The sequence below is a fragment of the Centropristis striata genome, chromosome 16 (assembly GCF_030273125.1).
Source record: "Centropristis striata isolate RG_2023a ecotype Rhode Island chromosome 16, C.striata_1.0, whole genome shotgun sequence".
NCBI classification, from domain to species: Eukaryota; Metazoa; Chordata; class Actinopteri; order Perciformes; family Serranidae; genus Centropristis; species Centropristis striata.
In genome coordinates, this window is record NC_081532.1 from 240,007 (window position 1) to 255,133 (window position 15,127).

Sequence of the window (15,127 nt, forward strand, 5' to 3'; positions counted from 1 at the left end):
TGTGTTCTATAAAAACACATGAAATATTACAACAGTTTGTGTGGTATTAGGATAAGCACGCTGTGTTGGTCCATACTTCGGATTAGATGCAGATCAGATCACATTTTATGACAAATTAAAGCAGAAAACCAGGTCATTTGTTACGTTTTCTTGTGTACATTGACTAAAGTAAAAGCTTTCTTGGGATTCATATTTGTGTTTGAGCTGTCGAGAGCAATCAGCTTTCTACATCTCCAATATGCACTTCACATCAAAAGATGAGAAAGAGAAGATAATTGTGATTGCACACACACACACACACACACAAAGGAAGCATGTCTGATTCTGATCTGTTTGTTCCCGTGAATCGATCTTCTCTCTGAATCAATCACAACAAAGACACAGACTCCAAACTATGATGCATTTTCTTTATTTTCTTACAAAAAGAGGCAAGATGTGACTATAACAACCAGAACTGCCGTGGTACAATAATGAAATATTAGAAGGATACATGCTTGTTTTGAAATGATTCACAACGTATAAAGGGGGAAAATCCTGAAACTTTGTACACACACACATACACATGCACACTATGAAAGGTTGAACTGAAGCAACTCTGTGGTTACAGGCAGGAAATGTCCACAACATTGGACTAAATGATGGCCAACACTAACTCTTAACGTGTGGTTTTATGGGTGGAAATGTCTGACTTTCGGTTCTGGATCAAACCCAGCGTTGGTTGGGCCATTTTAGTCGTGAAACTAACAGGAACCTACAGGAAGATACTTGTGGCAGTGAAACAACATCATTAGTAGGTTGTGGGTGTGAAACGCACCATTGTAAAAGAAATGATGGATGCATTATAAAGCAGCGAGGATAGCAACCTGTGAACATGCTGAAAACGCTCCGACACATCGCCGTGCTCGGAGCTCGGGAACAATTGAAATACATAAATGCAATTTATGGAAAATGGATCGCAACATAGTTGATAAAACACTGTCTTATTAAAATCTATTTACATTAGATATGTACAGGCATCATAATTGCTCTTACGTTAAAATATTAAATTCAATAACAGAACGGTGAGTGGGGCGAGTGGTATTTACAACTTCTAGAAACGGTTTTCATGAGAGGACTGGAGTCCTGTCCTCTGATTGGTCCACAGCTACATAGTCTTTCAGAGCAGAGTGCTATTAGAGATGTTGATTGGCTGGCTGTGTGTCCTTCACTGATTGGCTCTCATACCTCGACGAGAGTCACCTGGAACTGACCGCCGGCCGCCTCCGACACCTCGATGAGGAACGCCGACTGGTTGGTGTAGTGTTCGATGATGTTGTCGTCCATGTTGACGAAGATCCTGAAGAAGAAAGAAGAAACACGTCAGAGGTCAGAGTTCATCTACAGCAGGTGAACAGGTATGAAGTAGGGCTGGGACATATATCAATATAAAAGATATATTTTTAGACCATATCACATTTATCTATATAGTTCACTTTATCTTTCTTTCTATATAAATGCTGCTCTTACTAGGGTTTGCTGTTGTTATTTAGTTCTTTTGTAATGTTCCTTTTTCTTTTCTCATATAAATATATTTATTTCAGAAAAAGATTGGCCTATTTTATTTTATAGGCTATTTTTATTTAAGATATTTTTTATTTAAATGTGCACTTTATGAAGCTTTGATTTAAATAAAGTTACTACTACTTGTGACGTGTCATATTTGACTTTGACTCAACATTTGCTCTCATTTTCAGATAAAAATATCAGGATATATATCGTATATATCGGTATTCAGCCTAAATTTATCAGATACGACTTTTGGTCCATATCGCCCAGCTCTAGTTTAAATAAAAACTATATTTTAAACCACGTCATGCAGGTTGTTCATGCCCTATTTGTTCTCCAGTGTGATATAACATATGATAATAATCTATAACAGGTTGTTCATGCCCTATTTGTTCTCCAGTGTGATAAAACATATAACAGGTTGTTGTTTGTGCTAAAGGCAGCATGTGATTATTTTTGGAGGAAGCTGTGGCGGTAAATGTCCTGCATCAGTAAATGAGGTCACTAAGAGCAACCTGTCAGCCTTTAATGAAGCAGCGTTCTGCCTCGGGGACAGAGCTGATTAAAGACAAGACAAGAGGGAGGAACTGCTGCAGAATGTGACCCGACCAGTTAGTTTAGCTGCTCCCAGCAGCCAGAAGGAAACCAGCCAGAGGACTTCTAGTCTCCGTCTGTCAGGAGCTTTTATTTACATGTCAGGAGATTCTCTGACAGCTACGCAGCACTCAGACACCTGCTAATGAGCCGCTAGCAGCTGGGATGCTAGCCACTTTATAGTAGATAGTGAATCATCCAGAGAGGACTTAATCATAATCACTAGAGAGTCTTTCCCTCTCGTAACCTTTCAGGAAATTAAACACACTGAACAGCAGATTCAGCTCCAACAAACTGATCTAACCATCTAAAGGTTTGTCTGGTTATGAGATCAGGTCAAGCACTTTTAAATCACCTACGCCAGAAGTTTCCTTCCTTTATCATCAGATAGACCAGCGGTCAGCAACCTTTACCAGCAAAAGAGCCACTACTGGCATAAAAAGGAGAAAAAATGTCGGAATGAAGCCAAAAACCTTATTTTCTGCCTTAAAATTAGGATGAATTAGCCTAACAGCATCACTAATGGGTCATAATGAGCATTTCTTAATATGATTTTATCAGAATGCAGCAACTCAGAACTAGACAAAGTTGGTAAATTTAGAGTTTAAGTCTTCGGGCCGTAGACTCTCTGAACCAAGCTGCACATTTTAGTCAACTAAAACATTTTTTAATGTTGAATATAAGCAGAACATCTTTACAGCTGAAGAATACAAACTGCTTTGGGCCTACACCTATGATTAATGAACATTCAGATTTGAAGAAATAACCTATTAATGTGGTATAATGTTGCCTGAAGGGCCCCATGTGGCCCCGGGGCCTCAGGTTGACCACCCCTGATCTAAACCTGCAGTAATCAATGTTTATCTGTCTATGTTTGGATCATGCCTATTTCATGCTAACTAGCTATTAGCTAGCTTATCTCATCCGACGTGAGACAGAACAAATATGAAACCAAACGGCTAAAATTTAGCTTTTTTCAAGGGGAAAATAAAATTCAACCAGAGTCCAAATCTTAAAAACAAAGCGACTAACTTTAAACATTTCCCAAACGTTCCTCAGACGTTCCTCGTGGCGTAACATGAACTACTTTAACTTTCAGTAACTGGAACCTGATTATCAAACCAGCTATCTCTTTCAACACCACAGAACTTCCTGAAGCTGCGATGAGGTTATGAAAACATAAATACACAGTCCAACAATCACCGTGACTCATCCGCACGACTTTAGAAATCTTTTCATCCTCCCTCATCCGTCTTTCTTTCTGTTGGCGCAGCTGCAATTAAGACATTCCAGCAGCAGCCGAGCCGGTCGGTCCACTTCCTGACAGCAGGACGAGTTTAAAAGAAAACTCTCTAAGCCCTGACTTTATCACTCGTCTGTGTCAAATGAACCTCTTTAATCCAGATTAGACACCAAAGAAACAATGACACACTCACCCTCTTTTGCATTTCTTGTAGATTTTCCCGATGGTGTCTTTCTGCATACCGTACTTTTCTGAAACCTGAGAAAGGAAGACGAGACGACAGTTAGCAAGACATCTAGAAGAAAGGTGATCTGGTTGAGAGATAACAGAATCAGTGAGCATGAAGAGTGTTTAACCCTCTGGAGTCAACAATCACGCCATCAAATCATGGGACTTCTTCATGATGTCATGGCGTAAAAATGAATCAGTGTGTTTCCATCAACTTCCCTCTAAAGTTCTGGCTGTAAACTCCATGAGGCCAGTTTCAGTTTGATGAAACCAGAGATAAGGTCAACTTGTGTCCACATTTGCAACATTTTGTTGTTTCTTTGGGTTCTAAATGTTGGTCCAGTAATCAATAATGATCAGGTGATGAAGGTTCAGAGGTTGGTCTGATTAATAAGACACCAACATGACGTGGTGAACATTGTTTTAAGTGTTTTATATAACAGGCAGAATGAAAAGGATTCAGAAACAGACTAATAACCTCCAGAAGGTTAATCAGGTCTTTGTGACTTACAGCTTCCCGTAGACCGGACACTGTCGGCGAGCTGAGCATCAACGCATCGAAGACTTCTTCAGCTCGAGTTCTGACGTACAGAAGAACTGTTGGACAGCACAACACAACATTTAGCATCGAAGACGAGAAGGACTCTCATTGGCTGCATCTTATAACGCCCAAGAATGTAATAAACCACAAACAGAATAAAAATGTGCAGCTTTTAATTCAATAATCCCACAAACATAATACATTTCTACAAACGTAACACCAGATTTAACACAAACGTAATAACTATTAATAATAATAACTATTACGTTTGAGTTTCAAACTTTTGGGACACCATATTTTTGCATATTTCTTGATTCTGGATTTTACTTAGAAAAGAATTTTAACAAGATAATTTATCTTTTTGGGTGTGAAAACTATACGAGTCACATTAGACTTTTATTCAAATAAAGATATTTTATATAGGGGGAGCAGAGATTAATGCCCCCTCGGTCAGTATAAGTAGTGTGTGTATAGACAAACAAACAAACAAACAACAACCATTATTCTTTGTGTTATTACATTTGTGGGAACTTATTACAGTATTGAAAGTTGAAGATTTTCACTTCTCCACAAACGTAATAGTTATTATTATTAATAGTTATTACGTTTGTGGGAAATCTTTTGTTACGTTTGTGGGATTATTACATTAAAAGCAGCAGATTTGTGTCACGTTTGTGGGCGTTCCACCTGTTTTTTATCTATTAGTCTTCCTATATGTACCTCTCTGAGGATCTTCTCTGCGGGCCTGTTTGCTGGCTGGAGAGCTGCTCTGCTCTCTGTCTGGATATAATCTCTTCATAGAACTCCTGAAAACACAACAAGCATCATTAGACCAACAGACTGTGTTTACATGTGAGGTGGACAGCTGTCAGAGTGTTGTTGTCTTGTTTACTGTGGTGTTGTTTACTACTCGTACCTGTCGGAGTCGTCCATGGGCGTGGCCTGCAGACACAAAGAGAACAGATCTGATTAGAAGGTCCACTGATAAAAGCTAAAGTCACCTTTCCCACCATTGTGTGTGTGCGTAATGCCTCCAACAGGAATGTTATCGTGACTTTATGAAGCATTTCCCATAACCACAAACAGCTCCATGTCAGCGTGGACACTGATGGAGACACACAGATAGGACCCGCCCACGCTTTATCTCACCGGCCAATCACAGACAAGCGTTCATAGCAGACTGCAGATTGCACAAGTTATTATGAAATACTGTGCAAACCTCTCATAGTGACACATCTGTCCAGCTATGAGTGGATAATTATTAGAGCTGCATCTTTTGCAACGTTTGGTGGTTTATTGTCATAAAGGAACAAAGAAACCAGAAATATTCACATTGAAGAAGCTGAAATCAGAGAATTTGGACTTATTGTCTTGCTCAAACCAATTATTGGATTATCAAAATAGTTGATGATTAATTTAATAATCGATTATTGTTCCATTAATAGAATAATTGTTGCAGCTCTGATTAAAATATAATTATTGCAAACAGGCTACTAAGTTGCAGCTTGCAGGTAGTTTCAGTGCATTTAAAAAAAAGAAAGAATGCATTTGCATAGGAATGATTTGATGATTGGTTTACTGTAAATCAACAGAGTCATATTAAAACTAAACCTCACTTTCCCTCTACACAGACACACACACACACACACACACACAGACACACACACACACACACACACACACACAACTACACACACTGTGTAGTAGAGTGTGTAGTGTGGGAAAAGCAGCCTGTCTGAACAGAACCTTCACCTCAATGTTTATGCAGGAAAAGACTACGAGGAGATGAGGGTGGTGCATCTGGATGTCAGGTGTGTGTGTGTGTGTGTGTGTGTGTGTGTGTGTGTGTGTGTGTGTGTGTGAGCCCCCATAGTTAATCTGAGTGTCAGCAGCTGTAGCAGCTTGTACTGTGTCTGGTTTCGACTCCAATTAGCTCATCTCACTTCAGTCTGAGTCCCCCCCCCCCTCCACACTTTTCCCACTACATACTTTCCCACAGTTTCTTCCCGACTCTCTCCCTGTTGCTGCCTGCAGGGAGACAGGGAACATGATTCACTCAGCAACAGGAGGAGAGGAGAGAGGAGAGAGGAGAGAGGAGAGAGGAGAGAGGAGAGAGGAGTCTCCTCCTGCAGTGTTAGAGAGGGAATAGTGTCCTCTAGTAATCCCTCAGTGCCTTTAAATGATCCCTTCTGCTTTTCATTTATTTTAACTCCTGCCGGAAATTTCTTTGAACTCTTTCTGTTTTTGTTTTAGTCTTCCACCTTTGTCAATCCTGTATTTTATTGCACTTTATGCACTTTAATGTGAAGCACTTTGGAGGCTCAGCCGTCTGTAAATGAGATATGAGATAGGAGGAGGAGGAGGAGAGGAGGAGAGGAGGAGGAGAGGAGGAGGAACCCACCATGCGCTGCAGGCTGTTGAGGTGGGTCTCTGGGATGAAGAGGACCGGCTGGGTGAGGTGGTCCTCCACAGACTGGAAGAAGGTGCATTCAGAGCCCATGGAGCTGCTCACCAGACCTTTGTTAGCTGGAAACACAAGCAGCACATCACAAAACACTCAGAAAAAATCCTATACATGCAAAATACTGATATGAGTTAAAAGACAATGAATAAAGTCATTTTTTGTTGTAAAAATGATTATTTATAGTAATTTTATCTAGTAAAGATGACTTCTTGCCTTCTTCATCTGTTATAATGGACACAAATACCAAAATTACCATAATAAAGTATCAAAATAATGTTTTCTTGCTAATGATTTATTAGTGCGTTCAGAAATCCACCATCTAAATACAGTCATGGAAAAAATTATTAGACCATTGTTTGTCCATGGTTTTCTTGATAATAAGCAAATAAATATGAATAAATAAAACCATGTTAAATGTCTAGATATCAGCTCTTAAATTAAACTCTTATCAGATATTTTGGTTGTTATCATTATATTTGTCCAAACAAATGAACCTTTAGTTGAACCAGACATTAAAATGACCAATAAACTGAAGAAAACAAAGGTGTAATAACTGTTTCCATATATCTGAGTGTTTCTGGAGGATAGTGGTTGAGAGACTCACTGTGGGCGTCGGCCTTCCCCCTCCTCTTGCTCCTCTTCCTCTCCTCATCACGCATCTTCCTCTCTGCCCCCTGAGGAAACAGGCACATGTTACCTTCAGGCTCCACTGGTGCAGCACTGAGTAATAATGGAGTGAAAGAAGACGAACCTTATCACAGAAGATCTTGACCTGCAGGGCGGCTCGGTGCAGCAGCTGGTTGGACCCCGAGCTCACGTCGTAGGTGTCGATCTGCAGGTTCAGAGGTAAACCCTTCACGCCCTTCTGGGCCGAGAAGTCCGTACTCAGGGAGTTAATGCCGATGTACACCTGGAGGATAGATATATAGATATATAGATATGTTCACTACCTGTAGGATAGATATATAGATATATAGATATGTTCACTACCTGTAGGATAGATATATAGATATATAGATATGTTCACTCACTATGTTACCTGTAGGATAGATATATAGATATGTAGATATGTTCACTATGTTACCTGTAGGATAGATATATAGATATGTTCACTATGTTACCTGTAGGATAGATATATAGATATATAGATATGTTCACTATGTTACCTGTAGGATAGATATATAGATATATAGATATGTTCACTGTGTTACCTGTAGGATAGATATATAGATATATAGATATGTTCACTACCTGTAGGATAGATATATAGATATATAGATATGTTCACTATGTTACCTGTAGGATAGATATATAGATATATAGATATGTTCACTATGTTACCTGTAGGATAGATATATAGATATATAGATATGTTCACTACCTGTAGGATAGATATATAGATATATAGATATGTTCACTATGTTACCTGTAGGATAGATATATAGATATATAGATATGTTCACTACCTGTAGGATAGATATATAGATATATAGATATGTTCACTATGTTACCTGTAGGATAGATATATAGATATGTTCACTATGTTACCTGTAGGATAGATATATAGATATGTTCACTATGTTACCTGTAGGATAGATATATAAGTAAGGTCATTATGTTTTATATCACTGACAACCTGTTTACATGTCGTGGTTTTATTGTGTCCGGGAACAGAAGTAATGATAGAGACGTGTTCCAAAGAAAACAAAGGAAGAATCTGGGCCGACTAGCTCTCTCTCTCTCTCTCTCTCTCTCTCTCTCTCTCTCTCTCTCTCTCTCTCTCTATTGTCCCTTTTTATGCTGTTTTCTTGGCCATCAGGTCTCTCTTGGAAAAGAGATTTTTTTTAATCTCAATGAGACTTTTATCTGCTTGAATAAAGGATATTTATATATTAAACCTCAGACTTCTCTATCATTTAACTTCCCTTCTTCCTCCTCTCCACCTGCAGCAGGTTTGGTGGCCCCGCCCCCCCAGCTCCAGCCAGGAGGTGGTGGTGACAGGAGCCTCGGGGCCAAACACATTTCTGGGATTCCTCCCCTCCCTCCTCCTCAGCCGCTCCTTCTCCTCCACACCTCCCTCTTCTACCTTTCCTCTCTTTTCTTCTAACTCTTCCACCTGTTCTTGGCTTTACATAGTTACAGGTTATATAAAATCTATCTATTGTGTGTGAGTGTTTACCTTGGCCTCCTCGTTGGGGTTCCACACGAAGGAGAGAGCGTTGAAGGCCACCTCCTCGATGTTGCTGATTCCACTGAACACCTCTTTATAATCCGCTGAGAGAGAGGAGAAACATTTCTCAATAAGAAACAAGCTTTTATTGTCTCTGATCAGCTCACAGCCTTATATAAGACGTGAGAGAAAAGAGTGAATGTTCCTGCTGGCGTACGTGTCTAGTTCAGGTGTTTATGAGTGAGGAACATACCGATGTCAATGACCCTCTGCTTGGCGGTTGGCTGGCGTGCGTGCCAGTGATTCCAGAAGCGAAGCTGCATTTCTGGGCTCTTGTCATTCTCAAACACAGCCATCACCACCGTCTGCAGAGAGAGAGATCATTAGAGACGCCTGTCACGCTGATTCTTTCTCACGTTCACATCTACAACAAGCTCCTTTTAAAAAACTTCACCTTTCATTTATCACTCCAAATCCTCCTTTTCTTCACACGATGTCACCACTTATTTGCAGTGAGCGGGTGTGTGTTTGTGTGTATTCTTGACAAAGAAAAGGTTTGTCGCCCCTAAGCTAACCTAACCCTAACCCTAACCCTAACACCTCCCTCTCCTCTCCTCTTTATTTCCCACTCTGAGCTCCTCATGACACCACAGAGGGATAAATTATAGTATTATTATTATTATTATTACTACACAGGGCAGGACATTTAATGGAATGAGTCAGCTCTCAGGGAGGGACAGTAAGAGGGAAGGGTTGGCTCGGTGGCACGCAAAGAATTTACGTATTCATCGGGCCGTGAAAGAAGCCTGAAGGGAAGGATGCCACTGAGAACAATAGTCACCAATAAAAACAGAAAACACCTCTGGAGAACCCTCTGTGACATTAACCCATAAGAACCCAGACTATTTATCCTTAAAGGAACATTATGGGGGATATACCACTGACCAAGTGGACCACATAGAACACATTTATGATGTTTTTAAAAAAATACTACACCTAAAAGTCAAAGATCTGTGATGTGACATATATACGATACATTGGGCGTTTATGGTATTTGTGTTCATAATATTTCTTATTTTTTCTGCTCACAGAAACACAAATTTGCCTTTTGTTTGCATCTCCATAACATATATCAAAATTATGACATTAATAGTGCTGTTTAACAATAAATTATTTTTAATAGATTTGTTTTTAAGTAACAAATCAATAATAAATAAAAACAAATAACCATTTGCCTTTTTGTTTGCATCTCCATAACATATATCAAAATTGTGACAGGAAATATGGTCAGAAGAAGTGAAATGCAATACAGGACACCCTATTAATGGGTTAGAACTGTTAAATGGGTTTAATCTTAGATTGTAGAAGATTTAAAGTGTTTGTTACGAGGGTGTCACCATAGGTTCCTATGGGTTAAAATGAGCAGCTCCTCTCCTGATGTCCCGTGACTCACCTTGACTCTGGTGGCAGTGATGCAGGAGCTGCTGTCCACGCCCTGCAGGCTGATGGGGTAGAACTGGCCCTTGTTCAGGTACACCATGGGCAGCTCGCTGGACTTGTAGGAGGAGGCGGGAGGAGATCCCAGCGTGAACTGGAACTCGTTCCTGAACCTCTCCGGAGGAGATCCGCTGTAGGAGGCGGAGTAGACCGGACTGGACTGCTCCTCGGGGAAGGGATCGCTATAGGGAAGAGTCTGGACAAAAAGGCACAAAAGAGACTTTGTTAATAAAAGGAAAGAAGTCTGAAGAGGGAAATACCAAGCAGACAGACTCAGGTATCAGATAATGATCCACACTGCAACAACTGGATCTAAGTCAGATAAATATCTCAGATCAAGAGGATATCTGCTTATTCTCTGTCTGATCAGATAGTTCTTCTTAGTCAGCAGTTTTTATTTTAGACTGTTTCACTTGTTTGATAGAAAGATTTCACGGCTTTTGCCTTATTTCAAGAATTTTAAGAAAAATATTCTACATACAGATAAAAATCTTTGTATCTGTGTGAAGAAAAGTTCACTAGTTTTTAGTGTGACTTTGCTGGTTTCTATAAATATAATGCCATTATATCATTATGTCATATCATATTATTATGTCCAGATGATGCTCTAGCATTTACTGATTATTAATTCAAGAATATTTTTACACATATTGAGAAAATAGGTCACGTGTATTTTATTAGAATCAATAAAAAGTCACTAGTTATTAGTCAGAATACACTAATTCTAAGGTATTTGTGGCTTCATTGAGATTAGATATTTTTGCTTGTTCTATTGGCAGATAATTTTGCTATTTTAAAGCTAAAAGTTAGTCTTTGTCCTTGTTTCTAGTTTGTAGGAGGTGTCTTGGTGCAGGCTCTGACCTCGGTGGACGGGTCGGGGAACGCTCCGCTCTCGGGCCATTTCTGCAGCAGAGAGTCAAAGATGATGTTGAGCTCCTGCTTGTCGTAGGCGTCCGGCACCACGCTGGTCAGGGTGGCGTAGGTGTCCTGGGCGCTGGGCAGAGAGAGGGGCAGGCCCTGCTTGGAGCCCAGGACCTCCTGGGGGTGGACCAGGGGTCCGCTCTCCGACAGCATCTTCATCACGCTGGCCGTCGCCTCCAACGAGGACAGGTCACTGCTGCTGTTGGGAGTCCTGGGAAACAAATAGAGAGGAAGTAGGTGATTAATTACAACAGGAAATGATCTGTAGTGAAGTCAGCATGACAAGGAAAACCTCAACATGACTAACTGTAGGAGTCTATGAGACAGAAGCTTGTGCAAACGTTCAATACATGTAGTGTGAAGAAACACAGAGCTACTGCAGAGAGACGGTTTGAGTCAGTCTGGGTGGTTCTGTTTGTCTCCTAATCCAGCTGGTTTTCTTCTCCCTGTTTGAGTTTCTCTGCTCTAAATGTTTGAGGGACAACACTGACCCCACAATGACCACAGAGAGAAACCGTCTGTCTGCTGTTGTGAAACTCTCCAAGCAAAGCAGAGCTGATGATAGAGGGAGGGAGGATGGATGGAGAGGGAGACAATAATCCTGCTGGCTGTGTTTGACTTGGGGATTACCACTCACCTGTTCACAGCCTTTCTCTTTCTCTGCCAACACTCTCTAATGTCTTTTATTCAGGGGCAACAGGGGGTTCATTGCAAAATAAACAGATAAAAGTTGTTCTTAGAATTAAAACTGACGTGAAAAATACATGATTTAGGAACATTTTAAAACCCAACAGCAGCTGTTTTGTTGCTTTTAATTCAATTAATTCCTTCTGCATTCAGTGCATATAATAAAGCTTGTTTTAATATTTAGTGTGCATGTTTTTTTACCTTTCTGTTTTGCGGTTGCCGATGATCTTCTGCTCTTTGTGGCTCTGCAGAACAAAATAAAAGCATTAAAAAGTGTTGAGAGTGAGACAGTCAGAATCAGTGTTGGGGTTAATACTTTAAGTGAGGTTTGGTTTGTCTTTACTGCAGACCTTGCACTGCTCGTAGAGCAGGGTGAGGGCTGCCAGGTCGTCTCCGGGGTGCAGTCTGGGCTTGGAGTGGTTCTGCTCGGGGACGGGGCTCTCCAGGTACGGCCACGACTCCATCATGTAGTTATTGACACGGTTATAGTTGAAGTTCTCGCTCTGAAAGACCAGTCCCAGAGTCCTTCAGGGAGGAGGAGAGAGTGATTAGACTAACAGTGATTTATCTGCTGTAGACAGAAAGAAACAGGCTCAAATGTAGAATCACCTCCAGAAAGGGAACTGAACTCCAGCTAGAGTAAATGCATATCTGAGGGTTTAACAGCAGCGCCCGGGGCCGCGGCACATACTTGCCCCCGAGCGTGGAAGGTTTCGATTGCATTGAGAAACATCAGAGGTGTCAGAAAGGCCTCAGAGAGCCAAGGGCCACCCACCAACACCCCAACCCCCCCGCCCACACCCACAGCCTGTGGTTTCTGTAGATGTAAAAGGACAAAAAACTACATTCTTGGATCCTGTAGATTCTTGGATCCTATTTGCATGGAGACATGACAAGTAAACAGACACCCACACGGGCTGGGCTGTGTGTTTCTAGACCACGTGTAAATAAGAGAAGAAGAAGAAGAAGAAGAAGAAGAAGAAGAAGGGGGGGGGGGATTCAGAGGATCGGATCTGTTTGAAAAGACTCGCAGTGACATCGGACTGTAAATATCCTGCCTACCTGGATAAAAACCCCCCCAGGAGTCTGTCTGAAGTAGCTAATGAACAAATATCTGAGTTGACTCTGGATAAACAGATAATTAAAGGTGCTGACAGGATAGAAACAGACCACAGAGCTGCAGCTTGAAGCAGAAACCATTTTCTCACCAGGATTAATAAAGAGTGCTGAATCTTGCATTTTAACGCCGCACCTGCAGAACTAGAAACACTCAATCTGAGCGGTGAATACTGTTCATCAGAGTTTAAGATTAAAGATTCTGTTTCTGTTGTATTTCAGCTACATTACAACACTTCAACCAGGATCTGCAACCTTTAAGATGTCTGCAGCCATTAAAGAGCCAAAGAGAGTAAAAATGTCAGAATGGAGCCACAAACCCTCTTTCTTGTCTTACAATGAAGATAAAACGGCAAACTAAGTCTAAATCAGCCTACCAACATGACTAATAGGTCATAATGAGCATTTATTAATATGATTTTGTCAGATGCAATGAAGACACAAGTGCACATTTGTAATTGAAAGCTAGCCTAGCGAGGCAAAACTCAAAAGTTGACTTGAAGTTGGTAGAATTTAGAGTTTTAGGCTCCGAGCTGTGAGCTTCTGCAAGCAATCATTTTCACTTTTAGTTGATTAATAATTCCGTATTTAAACTATGCACTGTTACAGCTGAAGAATACACATTACTTTGTGCATACAACAATGATAAATGACCATTAAAATGTAAAATAAATAACTGTTTCATTGCGTATATAAATATATATATTTGTCTAAGACCTGTGAGACTCTAAGTGTCCTGATCCACCTGCTCAGGTGCACCTGTCTCCTCTCAGCTCCTAAAACCAGCCCAGTGCAGATGTTTTACACAGACTCAGAGGAGGGGTCGTGTCTAGGGTTTCTCCATTCTGTAATTTAATGCATCACATGCTGTCATTGCGCTGCGTCTGAGTCCAGCAGCTCAACAGGACATGATTCCCCGTGTCTTTGTGCTGCGTGGCCCCCAGGTGACTGACTACACCTGACTGAGTGTGTGTGTGTGTTAAAGCTGTCCATATCAGATCTCCTCTCTTAAAGCAGGGAGCGTTCACATGGGGGTCTCATTGCAGAATGAGGAGCAGGGGGGTTTCCCTCCCCGAGGTAGAAACCTTTACCGTATTACATCACAACAAACTCACTTTACAGCAGAAACTAATGAAGAAAAAACACTTTTAAAGCAACAATATGAGATAAAATGCTGTTAGAACTCACTCAGTCTCTTTGGTCATGTCTCCAGTCCAGGTAGATCCTTTAGTCTGGACTCTCTCTCTCTCTCTCTCTCTCTCTCTCTCTCTCTCTAGATATATATATATATATATATATATCTATCAGTCTGTCAGTGAGTCTAGCAGAGAGCAGCAGTGACACACGCTGAGTCAAGTGTTGTGATTCCCGTTGAACGGCCAGATTTATTTCATTCCTGCACAGAGTTTCCCTCTGCGCTGTGATTGGCTGAGCAGAGGAACAGGTGTCTGATAGGACAGGTGTCGGATCATTAACTCCTTCCTGGCTGAGAGAAACTGAGAGGACATTTAGCAAGACAATCCATGAATCTGATGAGTGGATAAAGGAGAGAAGAGATCCAGAGGTGTGAAATGTTTGATAATGATTCAGAGAAAAGCTCCTTTAACATGTTAATACTCTCAGTATCATTTTATACTTTAACATGTTAATACTCCTCAGTATCATTTTATACTCTGTAGTTACAGGTTCAGGTTTTGGTTTCTTTATTTCCTCACATTTAAACATGTAAAAAGGGAAGCTTTAGATAGAAAGACTTCAGGGGAACAGATTTAAACAGGGGAACAGATTTTGCTTGTAATTAAAAATTACAAGCAAATAATTTAAATCAAAATAAAATAATTTAGAATTATGCAGCCATGGTCACTTTTTAATCAATGTATTTAAATAAACACCAAAATAAATAAAATACAGTCTGCACACACAGGATTTATTTTCTGATTTTAGTATTTAAAAAAGGCAAGGAGTATTTTGTTCAAAGTAAAAGTTATTTTTCTTTTGCAGATACTTACCCAGTAATACTCAAACCAGTTAAACTGTGTAACATAAAGAGTACTGAAATAATTAAGTAAATAGCAATGCCACAAATTAAAAAAGTTAAAAGTTTAATCCCTGCATTCAAAA

At 40.4% G+C, this 15,127-nt stretch overlaps 1 protein-coding gene across 1 annotated transcript; it reads right to left on the minus strand.

Moving 5' to 3' along the window:
- Positions 1–393: 393 nt before the first annotated feature.
- Positions 394–14,211, minus strand: grhl3 (grainyhead-like transcription factor 3). Its single transcript, XM_059352600.1, has 15 exons — positions 14,195–14,211; positions 12,241–12,415; positions 12,092–12,135; positions 11,144–11,414; positions 10,239–10,478; positions 9,039–9,150; positions 8,795–8,889; positions 7,367–7,525; positions 7,220–7,289; positions 6,553–6,677; positions 5,068–5,093; positions 4,872–4,957; positions 4,122–4,207; positions 3,576–3,640; positions 394–1,336 (listed from the first exon to the last, which is right to left on the minus strand). The coding sequence occupies exons 1-15, from the start codon at positions 14,209–14,211 to the stop codon at positions 1,219–1,221; spliced, it is 1,689 nt and encodes a 562-aa protein (XP_059208583.1). The 3' UTR covers positions 394–1,218.
- Between the last annotated feature and the right edge of the window lie 916 nt (positions 14,212–15,127).

Excerpts from the sequence above, each read along its gene's own strand:
- grhl3 (XM_059352600.1), bottom strand. Across the intron at positions 9,151-10,238 it reads TCACTGCCACCAGAGTCAAG|ACGGTGGTGATGGCTGTGTT; the intron begins GTGAGTCACGGG and ends CTCTCTCTGCAG. Across the intron at positions 8,890-9,038 it reads GCAGAGGGTCATTGACATCG|CGGATTATAAAGAGGTGTTC; the intron begins GTATGTTCCTCA and ends CCTCTCTCTCAG.